Below are 23,868 nucleotides of genomic sequence, written 5' to 3'. Positions count from 1 at the left end.
GAAGGAAGATCTTTGCCACTGGGTGAATTCCCTTCGCGGTCTCCTGCTGCAGGCAGGTTGACTGGCAGTATAGTTTTTCTCTCCATTTTCTTTCTTTGCTCTGTGAACATTGCTAACTTAAAATTGTTTTATACAGCAGGCAATGTTTAGCCGGAGGCATTGCCCCTTTCAGGGATGTAGCAATGGGAAACTGAATAAATGAAATGATGCGTATGGAATTAATGAATTCTCTTTATCCACAGTAACGATTAGAGGATGCCATTCTAAAAAGGTTGGTGACAGGAGGTATTGCATACTCCTTAAGTGATGCACACTGGGATAAAGTCAAAAATACGATATGGCAGTAGGTGAAGTATGTGTGTAAACAATGAAAATCAATTGCCTGGATGCTGTGAATGACTTCAAGGTGTGATTATAGCAGCCAAAAAGACAGATAAAATTTTAAGCTTTTTTTCCCTTTCTCTTATGGACTAGCTCAGCTGTCTCCAAAACTAGCAGGGAGGAGAGTCTGTAAGCAGGGGGTTGTCTGCAGACTGGAGTGCTGAATTCATACTCTTATCAGTGGAAGAAGGGCACTCACATCTCTCTCATAGTCGTTGAAGGTATCTTGTTGCTTGACTTGTGTTTATGCAGAAAAGTTCCCCCAGGTTTTTTTGCCTCTCTTCTTTTTGCTGCCCTTCTCAAAGAGCAGGCAGGCTCACTGTGATGTGGGCAACATGCCTTGCCTTTCTTCCCATTCTCCTAAAGTGGTGCGTGCTAGAAAGTTTTAGCTGAATCCTACTAATGAGACATAGAGAAGAAGAGGAGAATGAAATCAGAGAGGAAATAGAAAGAGGGAGAACATTGGGACTAAAACGTAAGATGTACGATCTTTGCCGTACTTTCAAGAAGAGTGGTGAATGTTGAACAAGCCCAGTTTTGGGAACCCTGCTCTGAGAGACCTCTTTATTTTTCCTTTTGAAACGGTGAAGCCTCAGAAAACCAGGAGCTGTGAGCTGTTTCCATAGATAAAGAATTAGCAACGTTTTGATCTTTTTTGAAAATACCACCTCTTGGCTCTTTAAATTAATTTGCCTTGCTGGGAGGGGAAAAAAGGAGTGTGTGAGGTTAACATGCCTGAAATAGTTTGGTGAACTCAAAGGGATTGTAAAGAGATTCAAACCCTCGAAGCAGTTCCATCAGCTCTAATATTCAGCTCCGTTTGCTTGAGTAAAACACACCTGCTTTATGCAAGATGGGTTTCCCGGTGTGGTGGGTTGTAATCTCATGACAGCAAGCTCCTTTTTGAAGTTGCTGGTACCAAGGTTTGCTTGAGGTATTCTAGCCACATGCAGGAATGCAAGAACTTTGAAGACAGGGACATGGAGACAGGGGAAAAAGACTGGCACTGTTTTCTTTGTGATAGTGCCAGTCAGTTACTTGTGTTGTATAGGGTTGGATGGGTTTTAATCTTGGTTAATGATGGGGCATTACTTTGTCTTTTTTTGCCATTCTTAACATACTAAATAGAGGAGAGATGTCTCTGTGGTGTTACACTGGTATATCTGAAATCTAGGCTCTGTTCCAGGCTTCTGAAATTAATTTGGGCAAATCTATTTATGTCTTTCTGTGTCTCAGTCCACTGCCTGTAAAATGAGAATGATGGACATTCCTAACTCTTAGGGAGATCTTAAGGATTTGTATGTAGAATGTGGCACGTTTAGGTTCTGCAAGTTTGAAGAGCCTGAAAAAAACCCCACAACAGAATAAAACTAACAGAATATGTAAAGGTAAATCACATTTGCTATCCTCTGTCACTGTTTGGTAGTAACTATTATCAGTTGCTACTTTACTTCATTGAGTTCAAGCCCCAACGTTAAGTTCCTGTTATCAGGGTAGATAGCAGCAGAAGAAAATAACAGCACCATGACGAGACTGACAAAAATTAATTTTAAGAGGTTCGTCAGGAGCACCTTTAAAGTAGTGGAAGATGTTCTACCTCTGACTTTTGGGGGGTTAAATGGGGTTGATCTGTGCCTGGTGAGATGTGGCTTGCATTCAGTCTTGCTCCTAAAAGAAAGCAAGTCAGTAAATGGCACCCCAGTCCGTGCTGGAGTTTAGCTGGTGTCTTCTCTGTGCTCCTGGGCAGAAGCACCTGGTAGGATTGAGCAGGAACTCAGCAACAAGCTGAGCAATATACTGCAAGCCCACTGACGGTGTTGGGGTGCTTTACTCTCTCCTGCATTTGCAGGAATCAGTTTTTTTTTTTTTTTTTGGCAGGGTGCAGAGAAAGGCAAATGGTTCAGCTTTACGGAGCTGACATTTGCTCTCAATTTCCCTCAGGTTGAGTAGCTCCACTGAGCAAAGCACTTCATCCCGGCTCATACGGAAGCATAAACGCAGGAGGAGGAAACAAAGGATGCGGCAGATTGACAGGGTAAGGTTGGCATCATAATTTCCAAGGAGGTGAACCATGATTTTTTGAGTGTAGCATGTAAATTAGGAAGGGACCCAGAAGAGGGCTATGCCCTGTTGAATTCATTGGAAAGGCTCCCTTTGGCTCCGGTCTACCTTGGACTAAATCTCTAACGTTTGAAGTTCTGCAGCGCTACAGTCAAGGCCCCCTTTCTCCTCTCCCTTCTCCTTTCCTCGGGAAGTGATTGCGTTTCTTGTTGTCTCTTCCAAGACCAGCCTCTGCAGGAGACCCTCCGTTACGCTGCTGGCTGAGGTGGGCAAGGCAGCTCTGTGCTGGTAGACATCTGGTGTGTAAATTGCTGAGACTGGCATTCTGCTGAAAGGAGAAATCTGCGTTTATAGGCAGTCACAGATCTGTTCTCTTGCCCTTTTCCGTGCTAGTCCTACGGGAGCAGAATGAAGATAGCCCAAATGACATACTTCTCCGTTCTATAAGTACTGGTCTTCCCAGATTAAAGAATGAGTATGCACACATTTCATCACAAGACCTGGAGCAATGTTTTAGAAGATACTTGATAAGCACATTTGTATTTCGTTTTGGAGGAGGGGGAATGTCTTTTCTTCTCGCTTTGTGAAGGATCCTGCGTTGTTCACCCCTCTCTTTAGGGAAGAGCCGTGGACGTAGTAATTCACATTGGGCACTGTAGTATTTAAACGTCTGCCTGTCAGTCATGTAGTGAGGAGGCAGAAATGATTCATTGTAAAGGTCAGCTGAGAAAGCTCTTAGGAGCTTGCTCTGTGTGTTTTGTAAACAAGTCTTTGGAGAAAGTGCAGGTTGTGTGCAGATCTTTTTCCTTACTGACTCTAAACGAAGAATAATTTTGGGGTGGCCACAGTGGTTGTGGATGCCTTCCAAATGGAAACCTATTAATCAGTTCCTGATTAATTAATCCTCAATAATTATTTTTGTTGTCTTATTCTGAGCCATTTAAAACCTTGAGAATTTTCTGTTGTATTTTGCAGTCGTCTTCGTTCAGCAGCATCACTGATTCTACCATGTCCCTAAATATCATCACTGTCACACTCAACATGGGTAAGAAGATAAGCGATGTTTTCTATGATGAATTTCGAGCGGTACAGATGTATTTTGTTATGGCGTAGTCGCTTTTGGAGCCAGGAGAAAGTTTCTTGATTGGGAAGGATGCCAGCTGAACTCAAGGGAATGGCAGCTGAGAGTTGCTACTCTGGTGGCTGTACCTGGATTCCCAGTGCAGTGCTGGAGAGTTCTCTGCCAGTGGCACGAGCAAATGAGTATTCTTCCCGAGAATCCCAGGGGAGGAGCTGGAACTCCAGGATATGGCATTCTGCCATTATTTCTAGGAACGGTAAGGGGTCAGGCATTGTCAGGACACTGGAGGTTTGCGCTTCTGTGGCTTACGCGTTTCATTGCTTAGCCAGACAGAGATGTGTAGGACTGCCAACTCAGCACCTTTCAGTAGCACCAAATTCTTCCTGCCGCTCTGGCATGTGGAGAGAAAGTTGGTGGAGAGAAAGTTGCCTAATAATGCTGATTGGGTGCGTAATTTCTAGGTGTAGACGTGTCTTTTCAATGTTGTTTCTCTTGCTCATTTATTTATTATTTTTTTAATGTAACTTTTCAGTGTGCTGTATGAAAACATAATGTCTTTAGCAGCATTTCCCTGAACGTGCCAGGCAGACACACACCAATAGGGCAACTTGAGATAATTGTAAGTCAACCATGGCCCAGCTGGTGTGTTGAAAGAACTGAGTTTTCAAAACTGAAGTAGCCTGGTGTTTGCTCTTCACTATCATTCCAATCACTTTGTTTGCTTTTTTTCCCCCCCACCCTCCACTTTCTATCTGTATAGAAAAGTATAACTTCCTGGGCATCAGCATTGTAGGACAGAGCAATGACCGGGGTGATGGTGGCATATACATTGGCTCTATAATGAAAGGAGGGGCTGTGGCAGCAGATGGACGAATTGAACCAGGAGACATGCTTCTGCAGGTTGGTCCGTGTCCAAAAATACATGCTGCTGGCTTGCGCTTCGGTGGCTCAGCTCAGTCATTCCACCAGATCCATGTCCTTAGTAATCCGTTAACAGAATTCCTTCATACCCAGGGAAAAGTGTCATAAAGACTATTCTCACTTAAATCGATAATCCTTTACAAATTCTGCTGGATAGTTGATGTGCTCTGAGAAACAGTATTTCTGCAGCTGCTCAAGGGAATGGGAACAGTTACAAAGGCATTGTATTTGGAAATTAATAACTAAAATTTCTAACTTCCCTGTTGCAAAGCCTGACTTCTGATTTTTGCAATGTTTTAGGTGAATGATGTCAATTTTGAGAACATGAGCAATGACGACGCAGTACGGGTTTTACGGGAAATAGTCTCCAAACCAGGGTAAGCATATGACAAAACCGCTTTGGGCAAACCTCAGAGAAATTAACATTTTGATCTCAATAAGTAACCAGCGTGACTGCTGATCTCAACTCGCAACTTCTCACTCTAAATGATGAATTGATGAGACCAATTCCAACGTACCAGCCAAAACCAACACAAACTAGGAGTTGCCTGGTTTCAGTAGTGCTGTTTGGTTATACAATGAGTGTTTTAATATTTCAAGAGCTGATCATTTGACAGATTTCACTGATAGCGTGCATGATCTATGCAAAACCAGAAACATCTTGATACTGGTTCCTACTGAAAATACTTCACCAAACATCTCAAAAGCATTCTCTGCATGTAACTTGACAACTGCTGGATAGGAGTAAATTTGTTTCAGAGAGCTCATTGTAGCAATCACAATTTCTGTAGGGAAACTTAAGAGTCACCCTGACTTGTTTTCTTTCTTCCCAGACCTATCAGCCTAACAGTAGCCAAATGCTGGGACCCTACTCCCAGGAGTTATTTCACCATCCCCAGGGGTGAGTACATATTTGTGCTCTTTGCTGGGTTCCTGTGGAGCCCTCAAGGTCTAGAATATTTTCAGCTATTTTGGCATTGAATAGATTTTCAATCCCTACAAGTTTGATACTTTTAAGTTTGGTTGCATTCTTTGTTTGCTTTTTGTTTTGGGAGGTGTGGGGGTTTAAGATACTCTTTCTGAGACTCCAGTGCCCACTGAATTCATCCGAGTTTTTCTTTTGTTTCATGTGGCTTTGGATCAAGCTTTTAACCTTTTGGTGGGTATATCCTCATGATCTTAACTGTTCAGTTGATAGAAAGTTTGGAGGATAACTATACTTCAGTGTTAAAAAGCCTCATTTTGTCACATGTACACTTCTTGGAAAGGCTTTTAAAAGAGTATTTTTAAAATTTGGTGCAAACAACATTGATGAATATACATAAAACCTCTTGAAAATGATCTAGTTTTAAAACTTCTGGTTTAATAAAGCCTTCAGTAGTAATAAAAGATCTGTGCTCATTTGACAAGCACAGCTGCCTCCTACTGGTGAGTGCTCAGCTTATGGTACTGAAACCAGTTTGTTACCAGTCCTAAGCAGGTGAGGCTGGCACTGCCCGTTAAATTAATGCAACAGACTTGTGCAGACTGCGGGACCTCACTCAGCTGAAGTCCTTAGGAACACCAGCATCCAAAAAACCAGAAATATCCCACAAATCACATTTTGAGATTCTTCTACAGGGAGAGCTTGTGGTATCAGTTTGTCCTTCGTCCAGCGAAGGTGCATGCATTTTGTCCCAGGCAAACAGCCATATAACTGTTGTAGGCTAAAGTGGTTGCAGCAATGTGTATTTTGTGGGAATACCTAACATAGGCAGAGCTCTTTTTTATATAATTTCTGGTTTTAGGGCAATGGAACAACAGCCACTATAATTCAGAAGAAAAGAAGTCATCCAGATTGTGGGGAAAATCAGGTTTTATTCCCAGCTTTAAAAATTAATTGCTATGTGGCTCTGAGAGGTTATTTTGGATCCAAGATGCTTAGAGTAGGAAGAAGTCTTCCCATCAGCTGGGGCAAAGCGTTTGGTACCAATTCACGTCACAGCAAAATGAGAGTCTATCTCATTGTATAGAATAATAGTGAGATATGATTACTTGGACTGGTAGCTTCTTTCCCAGAAGGGGAAATATTTCACTCTTACTGCAGTTACAGGAACAGGAGCATCAGTTTTATCCTCTTAGAGGAAACACACTGCTGCTGGCAAGGTGCTTTCTGTTCCCTTGTGCTGGGGCTATCCCAGTTGTACCATCAGAATGGCAAGGACATGTGCGCCCCCCTCCTCCAAAAAAAACCCCAAATTCCTTCTTACTCTAGGTCTTACTGTTCACTGATTCCATTTGTCTTTTCTCTCCCTTCCTGGTTGTTTTGCAGCTGAACCAGTGAGGCCAATTGACCCTGCAGCGTGGATCTCTCATACCACAGCCATGACGGGAGCGTACCCCCGTTACGGTATGAGCCCCTCCATGAGCATCACCACATCTACCAGCTCCTCACTAACAAGCTCAATTCCCGATTCGGAAAGTAAGTCACACTGCGGCCAGCACAGGGCAGGCGTCTTCTGCTCGGGGCCAGCAGTGCCGAGCTGTGCGCAAACCCGACCCCAGCCACAAGCACGATGAAAACGACAGCCGCCACAGAACTCTCGAATGCTTTCTTAAATCTGTAATTCTGATGAGGAGCATAAAAGCTTCCCCCCCCCCCCCCCCCCAAAGGTCAGAAGTGAGCGCAGTGGTGTTGTGGCAGGGTTCATGTTGAGGAAGAGGTGGCTTCTGGTCCCTTTCAAAGTTGCAAGGCAGGCTTCCAGCTCTGACCCTCAGATGAATATGAGAGCTTCCTCCTTGCATTTGACTTCTTTTAAAATAAATTTAAATAATTTGCTTCAGGTAGGCATCACTGGATAATAACGTTAACGTATCGTTTAGGAAGTCTTCCTCTGATACTCGCATTGCCTTCTTTTGTACTTCTTTATACTTGTAGAATTTACTGAACAAGGGAGAAACAAATGTAATGTCCCACGTGAAGTTATGGTTAGAGGTCAGCCTTCTTTCCTGGTCTGTGGCAGTCTCTAAAGTCATAGCCATGTAACCAACAAGTTGTCATGATTCCTTATCTTGGAAGTTTTTGTTTACGGAATATAAACTCTTCCTTTCTTCCCCTCTTCCCTTGCTCTCTGCTGTAAGCGTGGGAGAAGAGCTAGCATTTGGTTTGAAATACACGGCAGTAAGGCAAGACAAAGAAACGAGGAGCAGATGTCTCTGGAGACATCTCTGCAGACATCTGGAGACATCTCTGGAGACACTGGCCACCGAAGTCCTGTCTCAGAAAAGTGTCCCTATTTAAAACCGCACTTCTGTTTGCTTGACAGGAAAGTTTTGAGGTACTTTACACCTCATTAGTATGTGTTTGTTGCCTTTAATATTACTATGGAAGAATTTCCCTAGAGGTGCAACCTTTCTATCAGAGTTGTTCATCTTGTAGCAAGATTTATTCTGGTTGTTTATATACACGTAGAAATCTTGAAGTGGCTTTAAAGTTCTGAGGAGTTTATCTCATCTGTGGAATGATGCTACCTCAGTGTGTATTCACTGAAAGCCAGATAAATCCTTACATGTTTAACAAGGGATGCTTAAGTGTCTGCCAGACCTGGAGTCTTACATATAGGACTGAGTAACTATTTGTTTTTTCATTTTGTAAGATTTTTCCAGAGAGAAAGGCAGGATGTCATTTAGAAAAAAACCTGAGCAAAACACAATGAACAAGAAAACCAACACTTGGTGGATTTCAAAGGCCACTGTGGTGTTGGTGATTAGTGACAGAATCTTCCCTGGACAGATGCATGGCTGAAGTGTAAAAGTTGCATTTGCAGGGACCACTTAAGTCCTATCAGACTACGTAGGTGTCTGCATCTTTTTCTTCTGTCCTCTCTCAGATTTTCATAAGCGTGTAGTTCCTGGAATGACACTTCACCTTGAACTGAGAGGGCAGTTATCCTTTCAGTCGGCGTAGTAGCTCAGTGCCTCCGTAGGTAGTAGGCAGGACCGCTGAAGGGAAAATACATCCGCAGTAGAAAGCAAGCGAACTGCTCACCTGGTGACCGCTTTATCCTGAGATGTGTTTTCAGCCTTACAGGTACTAAAGATCATGGGAATCGAATGTATCTGCTGATTGCTGTCAAACGACGAGAGTCTGTTACTCTGCATTCCTCTTGAACCATTCATGTATCATGTGCCTTGCTATATCGCCATGTGATTGGGAAGCGTGGAACACAGGCACCCTCTCAATCATATTTTTTAAAATAAAGGTTATTTGGGAGCAGAACCACATTTCTGGAGACAGCTTCTCATTTCTATGCCAGTGGCTTACTATGTTTTCTTTGCTGAAGGCAAGAAAACGTGGAGTACCCCTGACCTTTATTGTGACCTTCTGCTTTCAGTTCAGTCCTGTTCCCCCCCACAACCCCCCCAGGCAGCACCGCAGGGCCCTAGGTGCACAGCACCTCTCCTGCCAACCTCTTTGGCAGGCAAGACAAGCTTGGGGAGGAGTGGAGGCTGGGAGAGGAGAGGAGAGGCTGAACGAAGAGCTTCACGCAAAATGTTTTCTGCCTTTTCACGTGCCAGTGCAAGATTCTCAGTTTCGGTTCCTCTGAGGCTGGAGTCACTGAGGTTTGCAGCAAATATAACAACTGTTTTATTAGATAAATGTTACAAATATAGCGGCTGGCCGTGAAAGGGGAAGCCGTGAATTAACGGAGTCACCTTAGACAAGTCTGTCTCATGGTTCCTTGCTTTAAGTACTGTGAATGTCTGCTGGTTTACCCCGCGTAGCAAGGCCAGGATGACGTCAGTGGGCTGAAGAACTGCTTTCCTTCTGACATTCCTTTGCTCTCGAGCCTCTGGATCAAAAGGGAAGTTCTGATAGCTGAAGCGTTTGCACAGCCACCATCACATCAGTGCTAGTGATTAAAGTAGCTGAGATTTTGGGGCCACACCAGTCACCACCATACATAGGAATTATTCTGTCCTAGCTCTTTATTTTCTCAGGTGTATTTCTTCAAAAACAGGACTCTGCAAACCAAGGCAGACTGAGGTGTTTAATAGTAATTACTGCTTTAACCCCCCCCTCCTCGTTCTCCAGCAGTGTTCGGGCTGATGCAGGACAATACTCTCTCACAGTGGTTTGTGAATGTCGGACTCGCCGCCTCAGTCAGTGCAAACTCTGCTCCTCGTTTACTCTGCTGAAGGTAGATTTTTCCAGCCCTTGTACTGCCACTACAGGACCACTTTCTGCACAGTGGTGCTGTCCCGTTCCATGAGATTAACTTCAGGTGTTCCTTGAAAGTCTTGCCATTTCCCAAGGTGGTCCACTGACGTGGTTGGAAAGTTCTCTTTTGCTCTTGTGTGGACTTCAGAGGATTTTGAACTGAGACTGCAAACTATTTCTGCTTAACAGTGTTCAGCCCGAGGTACTGCAGAATTTCCTGGGGGTGTTTTTTGTTTGGGCAAATGCTTACCTCCTTACTCAAATAAGGATCCAAACCAGCAGTGGTGTGACACGTGGTAGGACTTCATTTTCATTGTATTACCAGGATCTGCTAATGGGAGAAAAGTGCTTCTCAAACCAGATAACCAAAGCCCTGAGAAAGACCTTTGCAGGAAATCTGGTTCCCCAGAAAGGAGTTCGTGCCTGTGCTGTTCCTCAGGTTATCACGTACCTGTACAGGTGGGCAGACCCACGGTTTACTCAGTTCAGACCAAAGTGGGTGCATTTTAGATACATCTTAGAATTTTTCATATTTGTACAGCAACTAGCAAACTTAGAAAACAATTATGATCATTTGGCCAGTGTTCTTTATATGCAGATCGCAGGTCTCCAAGAAAATATAATGCGTTACTCCCCACATACTTGAATATTGGTGTGTTGGGTTTTTTTCCCCCCAAACAAACATGTTGCTTTTTGCCACTAACCAAACTAACTTAAAGCAAAAGCAAAATTTTAGTGTTTATTCAAACTTTGTAAGAACCGCATGCATAAGTGGTCTGGGATGTTTTCATGTCTCTTAGCAGTGCATTTTCAGTTTTCATTGTTTCATGCTTGTTGTACCTTTTATCGAATTTTTGGGTTGCTGGAAAAGGACACAATCAGTTCCCTTGTGCTTTTGAAAGGTGGGTGATATGGGGAGCTGGGAGAAGGGAGGGGAGGAGGGTTTCTGAATTCCTGCTGGAGAAGGGTCTGAACTACCGGCACAGGACACACATGCTCAACATTAATTTTCTAGGGCTGAGAAGGTGGGAGCAGGAAGGACTGGGTGTTGTATCCAAAGAACATTTTATATGTAGACAGGATGATTGAGTTCTGCACGGAACACCAAAAGGCTGGGAGACTCTTGAACCCAGATTCACCCCCCTGGGCTTTCAATTTTAGATGCCACTTTGCCTCCTTGTACGGTATGGAAGGAGTTTCTAAAGGAATTAGACTCCTGTGGTGCCCACCCAGTTCAGCAGGGTGAATCTCAGCCCTAGCGTTCTGGTTTTATTCTAAAAATTGATCAGGAAAAAACGAAGCCTCTGGTGGGCCAGCTCTGCCCGTAAGTGTGTGTGAAATAGGAATGGAGCAGTGGTGGCTGCTGAGGCATTTAGGAACAGCGTTTTTTTAAGTGTTCTGCGAGAAAGATGCAGGGCAAAGTAATGATTGATGCTGGGTTAAGCAACTTGTTAACTTGTAAGGCTGCCGTCATCGGGATCCTGGAAAGCTTTTTTTTTTTTTGAAGGAAACCACTAGCCTTTATCCGGGTGATGGAGGCTTTCTCTTCTAATTTCAGTTCTCCCCAGTTACGCTGATGTCCACATCTTAAAAAAACCAAATGGACATTGATTGAGACATGGTTGTCAGCTTTCTCCATAGAATCACAGAATCATTTGGGTTGGAAAAGACCTTTAAGATCATCCAGTCCAACCGTTACCCCAGCACTGCCAATTCCACCACTAAACCATGCCTCTAAGCACCACATCTATGCAGATGAGTATTATTCCTGACAATTAAACCAAAAGCCAAAGAACAAGCCAAGAAAACTTGTCCTACAGAGTTTTGCGTACAGTGCACCAAGACGTTGGGTGGGTAGGGGCTGCTCATGGCAAATTGAAGTGGGAAGCAGTGGTCCTAGAGCTCCTTGGGTTTACTCTTCTGCAAATCTCAGTGCAGTGTGGATTGGAAGAGTGCAGCACTGACCCATAGCTGGGTTGTGAAGTCAAGACACGTAGGGGCTCACCATCCCGGTGACTAAACCAGTTGCACTGAGCACAATCTTGGGAGAATTGGTACGACTGCTGTAATTTATGCCATCGATGAAGATGCATTTGAGAACCTCTGTGTCTTTTTTTTTTTTACATCTGTTGGTAAAGCTGTGCCTTGAAATGTTTCATCCAGACTGGGAGCTGAGAAGTTCCTTTCAGACTCGGTTCATTTCAAAGAAGCATGTAACCTTTCTTCCTTTTAGAGTTAGAAGAATGCCCCTTAACTGTGAAGAGTGACATGGCTACTATTGTCAAGGTTATGCAGCTCCCGGACTCAGGCCTTGAAATTCGGGACAGGATGTGGTTAAAAATTACCATCTCCAACGCAGTGATAGGTAAGCAGATCAAAGGAGTGCTGGGGGGGGATAAAACCCCAAATCGGTGGCTTTTTGGAAACAGGCTGAAGAAACTACCTTTCTATGAACTTTTCCTTTTCCCCCCTGGCTGTGACCTCTTGCATTCCCTTGACTTGGTATTCATGAACAGCTCTAAGTGTGACAGAAAATAACTAATAGCTGTTGTTTGAGCCTGGACAGCCAGAAATCCTGCACGTTTCTCATGCCTGTGCACATCTGGTCATTCATCCTGAGTTGTTATAGCTCAGGTTTTCCATGCAACTACTTGTGGCTCTAGTAATCTGCCCAATTTCAGCAAAGCAAAAATCCTTGTAATTCCAGTTCCAGACAGCCACACAAGCTTAATAAAGCATCTTAATTACATTTAAAATTACCACAACTAGCCTGCCTTTGATTCTGACTGTCCTGTGACCTGAACTGTGGTCACATTTAGTTAATCTGGGTTGTAGCTACTTTTTGATGAGAAAAGGATTGGAACCCAGGTCTTTTGACCACATAACATCTGCCTCTGGAGGAAGATGACTCTCCCAGTCACTTCTGTTCTGTAACTCCTGTTATTTTCATTCTATATCCTGCCTTTTTCATTATTGCAACTCAGAAAGGGTTGAACAGTGTACCTGTAAAACTTCCTCTGTGTGTATTTGGGTATCACTGTTAATGGAGTATTCAACTGGATGCAAGGTAATTCTTTGCTTTCTCCATTGATGTGGTAAGTAATTTAGCAGTTAGACTGAGTCATGAAAATGACATTTTAAACTCTTTGCAGCAAGATTGCTACATATTCATGTTTGCATTCGGTCCCTGGCACGGTAGTACTAGTGGGCTGTGTGATAATCTGAAGATTAAAAAACCGAACAAGGTCAGTTTGGCTCGGATGATCCTGTGTCTCCTTCTCCTCATTTTAGGAGCAGATGTGGTCGACTGGCTTTACACACACGTAGAAGGCTTCAAAGACCGACGGGAGGCTAGAAAATACGCCAGCAGCATGTTAAAACACGGCTACCTCAGGCACACTGTGAACAAAATCACCTTCTCGGAACAGTGCTATTACGTCTTTGGAGACCTCTGTGGCAGTAAGTTTCCCATCTGTGAGGGGCAAAAGCTGCATGTGCGTCGTCTCTGCTGTGCTGGCAGGATGCGCAGGGGACAGAGAGCCCTGTAGGATCTCACAAGTGGCAGTTCGGAACGGGTCGTCAGCCTGAGGGTGCCTGATAAGTGGTTGACACTTGTTCAGACCAAGCAATTAGACCGTTTGGAAGAGAAAAATGAACTCATCAAACAGGGTAGTGCACCGAGGCTCAGGAAGGCAGGATTTATTTCTGGTGATGCCACAGACGTCCTGCTTGTCAGCCAGGCAGTTTCTAATCTGTAAAATGGGGATAATTCCTCCTTGCCTTACGGAAGTGCTGCAGAGGTACCCTGGTGCTCAGCGGTAAACGCTGATGTCTGTCCTGCCGTCTGTGGTGTTTAAGTGAACCCTGAGGCTGAGTCCCTCTGCTCCCTCGCCACACCAGGTGCTGGGTCGGGAATTAGTGATGTGCAGGAGCCAGCTGCCAGGTCGGAGCGCAGTCTTCACTTTTTCTCTCTTTTTTTCCAGATATGGCTGCACTGAACCTTAACAACGGTTCTAGCGGAGCCTCGGATCAGGATACCCTTGCTCCACTTCCCCATCCTGCTGCTCCCTGGCCATTAGGCCAAGGATACCCATACCAGTATCCTCTGCCCCCTCCGTGTTTCCCACCAGCATACCAAGACCCAGGCTTTAGCTACGGTAGCGGCAGCGCAGGGAGCCAGCAAAGTGAAGGTAAGACGGTTCAGCTGGTATTTATCTCTACAGCTGTCATTATCCCTGACCATTGGCTTGAGTTCCTCCGTACTGTCTGTGCTCTTGTCTTGTGGTTTTGTGTGCTACGTGCATGGAATTGGTGCGACCGCCCTTAATTGAGACCGTTTGTGTGTGTGATGGAGTGGGTTAGCCTTTCAGCTCTGTATCGGAACTGCCAGCGATGCTCTGAGTCAGCAGAATAGACTAGAATACACGTTCTTTATAGTTATCCTGTAGTTCTCTGCCCCGTGCAAAATGCCCATGGGGAACCAGAGCCAAGTATTTGTCGTGTCCGTGGTGGTGTGGGCAGCTGGACTTTTCTTACCCCCCAGCCCCACACAGTTAACTGCTGCTTAGATAATGCTGATCAGGCCAACATTAATGACTCAATTGTCCACCCTGTTAAAACAGATAAACTGTCGCCCTCCTTTTTAGAGGTCAGAGCCATTGCCAGCAGCAGGGCTGCAGTCGCTTGATATTGCTAGCAATTAGGCCGTTTCATTGCTGATGGAACAGGGATTAGAACCAAGGTGCTCTTGGCTTTCACTTCAACGCACAATCCAGAAGGAAAATCACGCTCTTTGCTTGTGTGAGACAAGCGTGATGTGGCCAGCCAGACGGTTTACAGGGCTGAAACACTGCTCACAGGGAGGAGAGTCTCTTTTGGAATATGTGCCAGGGAAAAAAAAAAAAGATGATACTGCATGGATTAAAAACCTGACCTCCTCCTTTCCTGCCCTAGAATAATTTTGTGGTTGATTTTTAAACCTTGGTAGATAAAGATTATGGTTTTTTGGCTGTACAGATTTTGATTTTTGAAAAAAAATCAATTCCAGAGTGAGTTTTGCTTTTGGAAACGCTGCCAGTAGAGAAAGGGTGAGGATTCTCTGGTTTTGTCATTAACATCCAGTAACTTGGATGTAACTTTGTCCTGTTCGTTGCAGGCAGTTAGATTTCGCAAAATTGCACAAAAGAATTTTTTAACAGGAACTTGCTCACAAGATTTTAGCACTATTGCTTCCCATCTTATCTCAAAATAAGAAGTGTCTGTGAGGAAGCTCACAGTTGTATCCAGAAGTTTTAGAACTGCTAGCTGATTGTACTGGAAAGTATGTGATTATATTTTTTTTTTCGGCAGCTGGTTCTGTGGGCAGTAGAATATTAGATCTCTGCTGCTGGAATAGGAAAGGTATGGTATTTTATCCATGCGACCTGTGTTACTGGCTAAAGAGAGCCTTTGGAAAGGTGCCAAGGTATTTAATTCTGAAGGGTTTCAACACCTTCCTTGTTCTTCTTTTGGAAACTACACTTCTGTGTTGTTTCTTGTTTTGTAACTTTATTCCCTTGTTTTGTTCTGAGCAAGCATTAGACTGAAGGATTCATAGAGGAATGGCTGACTCTAGGGGATTGGTAAGCTTCAAATGCCTCCATAATAATAATGAATTCACAGCATGATCATTTAGACTCTTGTGACCCAAATGTTTAGCTGTATTTTTTTCTTTTTTTTTTTCCTTCTTTTTTTTTTCTTTTTTTTTCTTTTTAATTGTCTTGGACGTTCAACCTGTCTCAGTGCACAGTAGTCCGATAGCGTGGCATTAGCCTATCAACCTGTCTGGCCCCTGTGTGACTGTGCTGCAGCAGCTACGGAGGGAATGGCATCAGATAGCTCACTGTCAGCTCAGATGGGAAAATGGTATTGCCAGTCATCCACTGCTCTTCATTAAATAAATCAGTAATCCCAGCTGCTAATGTATTAGACTGATGTCATCCATATGGATCGGATTTATCTACCAATGCCCTTCTACTGCTCATTTACTAAAAGACACTTGAGCACTGTCCAGATGTCTCAGGCAGGTATTGGGAGTACTGGGACACAAGGTTGCATCGCCCACTCTCCATATAGTGTTAGAATTGGGTTTCTTGCGAAGTCTCTCTTTTATGTGTGATGTTAGATTGTAACTGAATTCATCTGGTGAACAAGAGCACTGCTCCAGAGCCTGGTGGATGCAGTGTATTTGCTGATGACTACGGACAAAATCCCAAGATTTGGGTCAAGAGCCAGACTGTGACTGTGTTCTGGCAAGCAGCAGATGGGGAGGAAGATTCAGCAAGGTTTTATGTGGTGTTCCAGTTCTGCTCAAGGCTGCGTTCCAGTTTAGGTTGCTGCTCGTTTCATCTGAGCCCCATCATCTGTCCCTGCTTGTGGTACCTGGGGCTTAGGTTATTTTTAAAGGCTTGGGCAGGTTTGCTGTGGGGAATGACACTGGTGTGAGGTCCGGCTCCTCTGCAGAACGTCACCTCTGTTACTGCAGTGTTTAGATCAGAGACACCTCCCTGTTCTGGCCGATGCTCCTTGTACAGCTGGATCGTGAGGGATCGTCAGGTTACAGCCAGAGGAGACGAAAGGAGTAGGAAGGATGGATTTGTTCAAGTTCACAGGATGTCAGTTGTTGAGACAGGAACAATAGAAGGGTCTTCAGGGCCTCCCTAGACTGCCTCTGGAGCCTCTCCTGCCCCTGCCCGGGAGGATTCACGTGGAAACTCTGTTCCCATGAAGTAGTGAGGCAGCTGGAGTCTCGGTGGCTTCAGGGGGTGGAGGTTTGGTGTCCAGCAGTACCAGAGAGCGAAGGCTGGTAATACATTGTGGCAGTGCTGAGTGCAGCTTTTCTAGGCACTTGAAATGCAGATTCATTAAATCCCTTTTATGACACTTTGGTTTCAAGTTGGCCTTAGATGGAAGCAAACACTGCATCGGTTGTGTCAACAGAGTGGCATCTCAAACCTCAGCTTTAGGTTGGGCTGCATGACTCCAAGACCAGTCCCTGGCTGCCAAGAAGGTGACATTCTTGTTACTTTGCCTTTAAACTCGGGCTTCGAAGGACTTTCTGATTGTTTGTTCTGTGGCAGGATTTAAAGGCATGTCAGGGAGAGAGTGAACCTCAGCACGACCAGAGGAGAATGGCTCTGCTGCTGATTATTCTTACACAGGCTGCTGTAATGACAGATGGTTTCTCTATTTTGTTTCTGCCGTGTAATCAGCTTGGAGCCCAGCTGCAGAAAGCCAGGTTCTTCTGAGAAAAGAAGCCTGCGTTACCCACTTGACCTCTTGGAGTCTTGGCAGATCAGCTAGAGCTGCTACTCCAGATATACTGAAGTCTGGAGTAGCAACGTGATGGATTGCCACAAGGCACTCCCAGTCCTACTGACTGTGGAAAACCTCTCAAGATCAGTAATACGCGCTTTCAGGGCAGCTTGCTTTCTCCACACCGTGATCTTTACTCAGCCAAAAGCTGTGGAGCTGACAATGAATCCTTATGTATGGGAAGCCTGCATCAGGGTTTGGGTGGGTGGCAACAAAATGCCTCATGAGCCAAAGGTAAAGCCCTATTAGCCCTGGAAGTGTTAAAATGTCAATTTTCTTCTGGTGCGAACAGCGTGCCACAGTGGGGAGCTTACAGAGATGCTTCTGAGAGATCATCTCTGTGTTGTTCTTTAGAACAGTCAACCTGCTAACAAATAAGTTTCACCTCGCTTATTTGTTTTTTACAAGATTGCTAGGAAACATTTGAAATGACAGCTCAGGGAGCACCTTACCTCTTCAAAAAGATTCACCTTAGTGAATCTTTGTAGTATTTGGTGGAGGTAGCTGATGCTGCGTTAAGATGTCTATACACGGATGGAAGAAAACTGAGGCATGAAGCAGGACAGTTTATCCCAGAGCAGAGGAGAGCTGATAAGGGGTTACAGTCAGCAAATACCACGTCAGAGCCCCAGGCTCAGAGTATTGACTTCAAGTCTGGTGATTTCTTATTGTGTTTTCCATCTGTGCCCAGCTTTTCTTGCACGCTGCAGGGGAATCTCGCCTTTCCACTGTACACACTGTGCCACCAGACATACAGTCTTGTTTTCCTGTCTCTTCTATCAGCCTGCTCTAAACATCAGCTGGAGCAGACAGGTGGTGATGATCATCTGTAGTTCAAGAAAGGAGCAGCTCAGAATCGTTCTGGTTTTCCCATTTCAGTGGCCCCAGTGACTCTGTGGCTCGTTCAGACTCAAAAGCTGTCCCCTGTTCAGCTGGCTGGGGATCCTTTTTGAGAAGGCAGTGCACAAAGATGACATGAACTTCATGAGAAGTGGTTTGGTTTGCTGGGGCTTTTAAAAGAATAATTAACTTGGAAATGTCTCCTGACATCATCCTAGCCTATCTCACAGTAAGAGTATGACCTTCAACTTTCATGTAAAGTGAGGTTTAGTATGTTGTATGTATGTATGAAGTTGTATGTAACAACAAGTCAGCTTACACGCCAGCAGCCGTCCTTTGTTTTTCTGAGTTGATTTAGTGGCTTCTGCTGGGAGCATCCTGCACGTTACTGATTCACTGTAGAGCAGTTCAACAAATAACTGTTTTTTGACGAATTCTTCAACACTGGAACACTGTAGTGATGGATTCTAAAAGAATCTACCCACTGAAGCCAGGAAAAGGACATCTGTTAACCTCAGGTGATGTGGCCCTGGCTGCGAGTATGCCCAGCGTGACCAAGGATGATGGAGAAGGCAAATGAGTTTCTTTTTGAAACATTTTTGCCGATAGAAGATAGCAGAGACAATTCCAATTGGATTGAACCTCGCTTGCTTGAGTCAAAACCCAAGTGCCTGCTTTCTTCCTTCGGTTTTTGCACCCCCCCTCTCCAGCCGGCGCGGTGGCGGTGGCAGAGGTGGCTTTCAGCCGGTGTTTTTAGGCTAGCTGCTGCTTTCACTGTGCAAGCCCTAAGGTGTCTCCGTGTACCTGTGCATGGCACAACCTTGTCCGCTTTGTTGGACTGACCGTCATTGCTAAATCCCATAAGCCACCATCAGCACGTTCAGGCCCGGTTTTGTCATCGCCGTTGCCATTCCAATGGTCATACCGGGCTCTGTGGGTTTCGGTAGGAGCTGAGGGGGGAGCCAGCCGGGGAGCTGAGCTAATTCTGCTTTTCTGTGTGTCCTTTTTTTCCTGGGGGGCTTTAGGAAGCAAAAGCAGCAGCTCGAACCGAAGCAACAGCGAGAACAGCAGGAGAGCTCTTGGCAGAGAGAAGGACCGCAAGTCAGCCGGCAGCGGCAGCGAGTCTGACCACACCGCCCGCAGCGGGGGCGGCACCGGCGGGGGGCGGCGGGAGAGGCCGGTCAGCCAGCTCAGCCACCGGAGCCACGGCTCTGCCACCCACAGCGAGAGAAGCCACCACAGCCACCATTCGTACGGGCCGCCGGGCGTCCCACCCCTTTACAATCTCCCCAAGTTGGGCTCCAAAGTCTACGGGACCAGCGGCCCCCCCCGGAGGACCCCCGGTGAGGGAACTGAGCTCTGTTCCTCCGGAGCTGACGGGGAGCCGGCAGTCCTTCCAGAAGGCTATGGGCAACCCTTGTGAATTCTTTGTCGACATCATGTGAGAAGAAGTGCCTTCAGACTCTGCTCGGGGAAGGGCTGGGGGCGGGGGGGACTGGGCTGGGGGTGGGTGGGCAAATCTGGTCATTGTCAAACACTTAATGGAAGAAACTTGGCTGTCTTGCATGTCACACCTGCCTGGTTTGCGATTGTGTTGCAGAAAAATCCACAAAACAAAACAAAAAACACACACACACACACACAAACCCCAACCATAACAATGAACAAAAAAATAATTCTCCTGGGATTGTTAAATGTCAGCAAATCGATGGCATCTTTTCTTTATCCTCCCTCACCCCCCACCCCCTCCTTGGTTTTGATTATGAATGGCTGGTGTATATTCACATCTTAACGAGCTTTGGTAATTGTGGCACCTACTTCAATGCAATTAGTGTATCTTTTGGGCTGACTCAAGGACTATTATTTCACACGACTTCTAAATTTCCAGTAATGCATAGTAGCACTTTTATTGTTCCCTGCTTTTTCTCTGACAAGGAAAAGATGCTCGTTGGCTGGTACCCGTGATACTGCCTCGTAAGGCTGTTTTGGGATGCGTCAGTCAGACCTGCAGGTGTACGGACAACGTGTGCTTGGGAAGGAGCAGGCTCAAACCGATTCCTGGCAGAAGGCAAAAAGTTGTGACCACCTTCTGTTGACCAGGCAGTATGAATCAATCTTCCTTTCTTTCTCTCCCTCTCTCTTTTTTTTTTTTTTTGGGGGCGGGGGGGGAGTATATTATTCTATCAAGAGAGTGCTGGAGTCTTGCTACTGTATGTGTTCATTGTGCAGAACATGTAAAGTTATTTCCTTTAGTATCATGGTAGTGACTTTGTAGTTGCAGTCCGTTCCTGGGCATTTCAGTCACATCCCTGCTGACAGATGTGTCTGTTTCTCCTGGTTATAATGCACAATTGCTTACAGGTTTTAAAAGTTATTTCCACAGAAATAGGACAATTGCCGCTATGATTCTTTTAGTGTAGCTGCAGCTTTTCCCTTTTGAAGGGGATATTTATCCCATTCTAGCAGAGATGCAGGGCAATCCTGGCTCCTGCTGAGACATGGCTATTCATTTTGATCACTTCTTTTTCTGTTCTTAATTTCTGAGCATATCCCTCTTCTTTTTTTCTTTCTTTATTTTTTTTTTCTTTTGAAAGGCAAACCTGGAGATGTCTGATCCCAATTGCAGTGTTGCCCAAGGGTTCTGAACGCAGATGTTAGCAGAGAAGGGAGAGGGTGTTTGGAGAACAGTTCACAAATGGTACAAGGAATGAATCTTTATTCCTGACACTGAGTGAGACCCACACTAAAGCTCCTGCTGGGGAGCTTTGACTGAAGCAACTGCTGTTGTATATCCCCAGGATTGCATTACCGTGTATTTTTTGCTCCGAGGCTCTGGATGCTTGATAAATTATGTTCAGGAACGTTCACTGATGTTTAAGAAGCTTTTTTTAAAGGCACTGAGTGAGGGCATGGTTAAGAGCACACACACACTCTGTGAGGGTGGCTCATTTAATGGGAAATAAGTGTTAAGCTGCAGTCGGTGGCATTGACTATGGGGCCATGCCTCAGTTAAATCTTTGGTGAGATACCTGCTTCTGGCAGGTTTTAGGACAGGTGCTTTAAAATCAGTCTTTACTGTATATAAGCGTTTTCTTCACTGGTAAGAAGCTTCTTGTTGTTATGTTCCATGCTTTATGGGTAGTGTGAATATCCAGTACGAATGTCAAAAGAGAACATGTCTTTCCCACTAGATACGTGCAGTTTCATCTTCCTTTGTCCCTGAAAAATTACTCTTCAAACTGCCCGTTTTGCCTGTTGTTCATTCTGATCGATTTGTCACCACTACTTTTCTTATTCCAGGTCTGCGTGAAAACACATCCCTTTTACAAAAGTCAGAGTAACATTTTCAAATGTCTGTGTTAATATTTTCAAAAGGGAGCTGGGCATTTAGGACACTGTGTGTCGCTCAGACTAGGTACTCCAATTACTAGGCTTCTAAACTAGCTGAGGGGGTTTGGACAGTTTTCTATATAAAAAGAATCTCCCGAAAAAGCTACATGACATTTCTGAAAGCAGTGCTTTCGTCATAATCCATCTGATAGACTGGCATAGATTGCAACGTTGGTGATGGCTTCTTCAAAAGATTAGCACTACCTAAAGCCTGACTGTGCCACAGTATCTTTTCTTTTCCTTTCCTCCTCCCAGTAACGCCGCAAAGATGCTAACTAAACTCAGTAAACTATTTTGAGAGATTGACATTGAAAGCAATGAAATAAATCAGGGTGAAATAATTCTGTAATTCTGCTGTGTCTCCAGGAGACACTATTAAGGAGTCTGTGACTTTGCTGACAATCACTAGTGGTTCTACTTTTAAATGAATTTTAACTTTTCTGGTCTCTAATATATTACGATTTTTCTGACCCACTTTTGTCTTAAGGCAGAACTTACAGGGCTGGAGGAAAAGACTGTCATTTTAATAAGGTATTTCCAAAAGGGATTAAAGCCGGGGGCTGAGCTTTCACCCGTGGAAGAAACGTGTTTAATTTCCTTCTGTCTTTTCAAGAGTTGCAGTTTACACACCTGCTGGGTTGTTGTTTAGTTTTTTGTTGGTTTGTTGGTTTTTTTTGTCTTGTTGTTATGCTGTTGGCAGAAACTATTCTGTGTCTTGCTGGTCTTTGCTGCTATGTTGAAACGACTGTGTTATATACTTGCGTGTTTATGGGTATCCCTGGGAGGAGGGTGACGGTCCGTAACGTAGGGGTGGGAAAGCATTTGTCTGCTGAGGAAACTGAGCTGCTAAATCCAGCCTGCAGGAGCTTCACCCCCAAGCAGGCATCCCTTTCAGGCCGACGAGGAGCGCTCTGACTGTCCTGACGGCTGTGCGAGGGGCTTGATGCTGTAGAGCGCGTCCAACCTGCTGTTCACAAAAAGCAGCAGGAGAACGTACGTGACCCTTCTGTGAACGGTGCAATACGTCACGGCCACTGGGTGTAAACCAAAAGCTTCATTTCCCCGCCTTGCAGCGTACGGTGGAGAGGCTGGTTGCCTGAATGGCCGGTGAGGCCTGAAACATTGCTAGCTCTTTATTTTCAGAAGTGAACGACTACGGGAGGTTTCCCAGGTCCCATCCTTGGCTTTCAATGCATGTGCATGTGTCTTTGCAACAAGGGGGCCTGGGGGCCTCGCTGTGCGAGTTTCTCCTCTTGGGTACAGTACTACCTGCAGCAAGAAGTGCCACTGATGCCAGCCGAGCTACGTACAACCGGGAGTACTGTGCCAGGTGGAAGAAAGTGGGAAGGCTGGAGTGCTGCAGAACTGTCTGTTTCTCTCACCAGGGCTTGAATTTTTCCTCTGATATTCATGTCCAGTAACGGGCACTGGCTGGGCTGTAGAATGCATGACCTGTGCCTCTAACGGCGGCGAGGTGGTGTGGCTTTGCTGCGTTAAGCATGGAAACAGCCTCATAACGGGAGCCTGAAGTAGCTGATGGTTTTGTTCTGGAAGCGAGACTCTCCCCATCTGCCTGTGCTCCGCAGCTGTGCTTAACGTTCGTGCGTACCTACCGACAGCTTTTAACAAGGACTAACAGCTGTGTTTGGAGGACCACCGAAAATGATGAGAAAACAGGGCGGGATGATGTCTCCTGTCTGAAGGAGGTGGTATCTGTTAGGGTTGTGTACCCTCCCAGTGTATTAACTCTGAGGAGGAGGGGTTTTTGGCAAATAGTCTTAAAAGCACTGCTATTGTCTTTTACCTCCTGTTAATAAATCTACTTTTCGAAGGTAGCAGTCCCCTGGACACTTTATCCAAAGGTATATTGGATGGCAAGCAATGATGCACAGACATTGACTTTTAATATTGTTTTTGTTCTATTGAAATGGGCAGTCCCACCTGGAGGCTTGACGGCTCATGAGTTGATGTAATTGTTTTTGTTTTGCATTTAACTGGATTGTAATAAGATTGACTTAAAATTATTAATTCTAATCAGTGATTAGAAATACATGTAAAGAATTTTATGTACAGTAGAGGAACAAAGTTACATGATTTTAAATAATGAAAACCCAGACTATCACCTATTCTAGAATTGGTTCTACTCAAAGAGTGACCTCTTACTAGCATGGACTGCACTGTTCCCGTTAAATGTCTATTGCATAATTGAATTCTTTTTTGTAGATATTGTATTAAAACCCAAGTGTCTGTATAGTTAATATATAGCTGCTTATGTGTAAATGCTATTTTAAACACTAAAAAGCTTTTAATTTTATGTGATAACCACAGTGTATGTCTTCAGTTCTTTGCACTACTGCATTATCTTTTATTCAGGAATGATGAAATATTGGTTGAATCTTACTTTCTTCTTCTTCTTCTTCCCCCCCACCCCCTGCCACACTGAAGTTTTGTCCTTTTGACAGGAGAAGATTGTTCAGGAGCTGACAGGCAGCTGGGCGTTCTGTTCTGTGATTTAATGGTACTTCAGAAGCGCTTACAGTTCCAGATATGACAGGAACGCGGTAAATGTTCCCCGCTAAAGTGGGCCACAGGTGATTAAAGTGCAGAGGCCTGGCTCTTCCGCGCAGGTTAATGAGACAAG

At 44.8% G+C, this 23,868-nt stretch overlaps 1 protein-coding gene across 1 annotated transcript in view; it reads left to right on the top strand.

Moving 5' to 3' along the window:
• DVL1 (dishevelled segment polarity protein 1) overlaps window positions 1-23,549 on the top strand; it is a 112,229-nt gene extending 88,680 nt beyond the window's left edge. Inside the window, 11 exon segments of the mRNA XM_040585361.1 lie at window positions 2,323-2,416; window positions 3,418-3,487; window positions 4,284-4,423; window positions 4,745-4,821; window positions 5,278-5,345; window positions 6,756-6,905; window positions 11,878-12,009; window positions 12,936-13,103; window positions 13,628-13,834; window positions 18,863-19,160; window positions 19,162-23,549. Of these exon segments, the coding sequence (XP_040441295.1) occupies window positions 2,323-2,416; window positions 3,418-3,487; window positions 4,284-4,423; window positions 4,745-4,821; window positions 5,278-5,345; window positions 6,756-6,905; window positions 11,878-12,009; window positions 12,936-13,103; window positions 13,628-13,834; window positions 18,863-19,160; window positions 19,162-19,282 (1,525 nt within the window). The 3' untranslated portion in view covers window positions 19,283-23,549.
• The last annotated feature ends 319 nt before the right edge of the window (window positions 23,550-23,868 follow it).

Source organism: Falco naumanni, chromosome 3 (genome assembly GCF_017639655.2).
Source record: "Falco naumanni isolate bFalNau1 chromosome 3, bFalNau1.pat, whole genome shotgun sequence".
Lineage (NCBI taxonomy): Eukaryota > Metazoa > Chordata > Aves > Falconiformes > Falconidae > Falco > Falco naumanni.
This window is presented reverse-complemented; position numbering and strand designations above follow the sequence as displayed.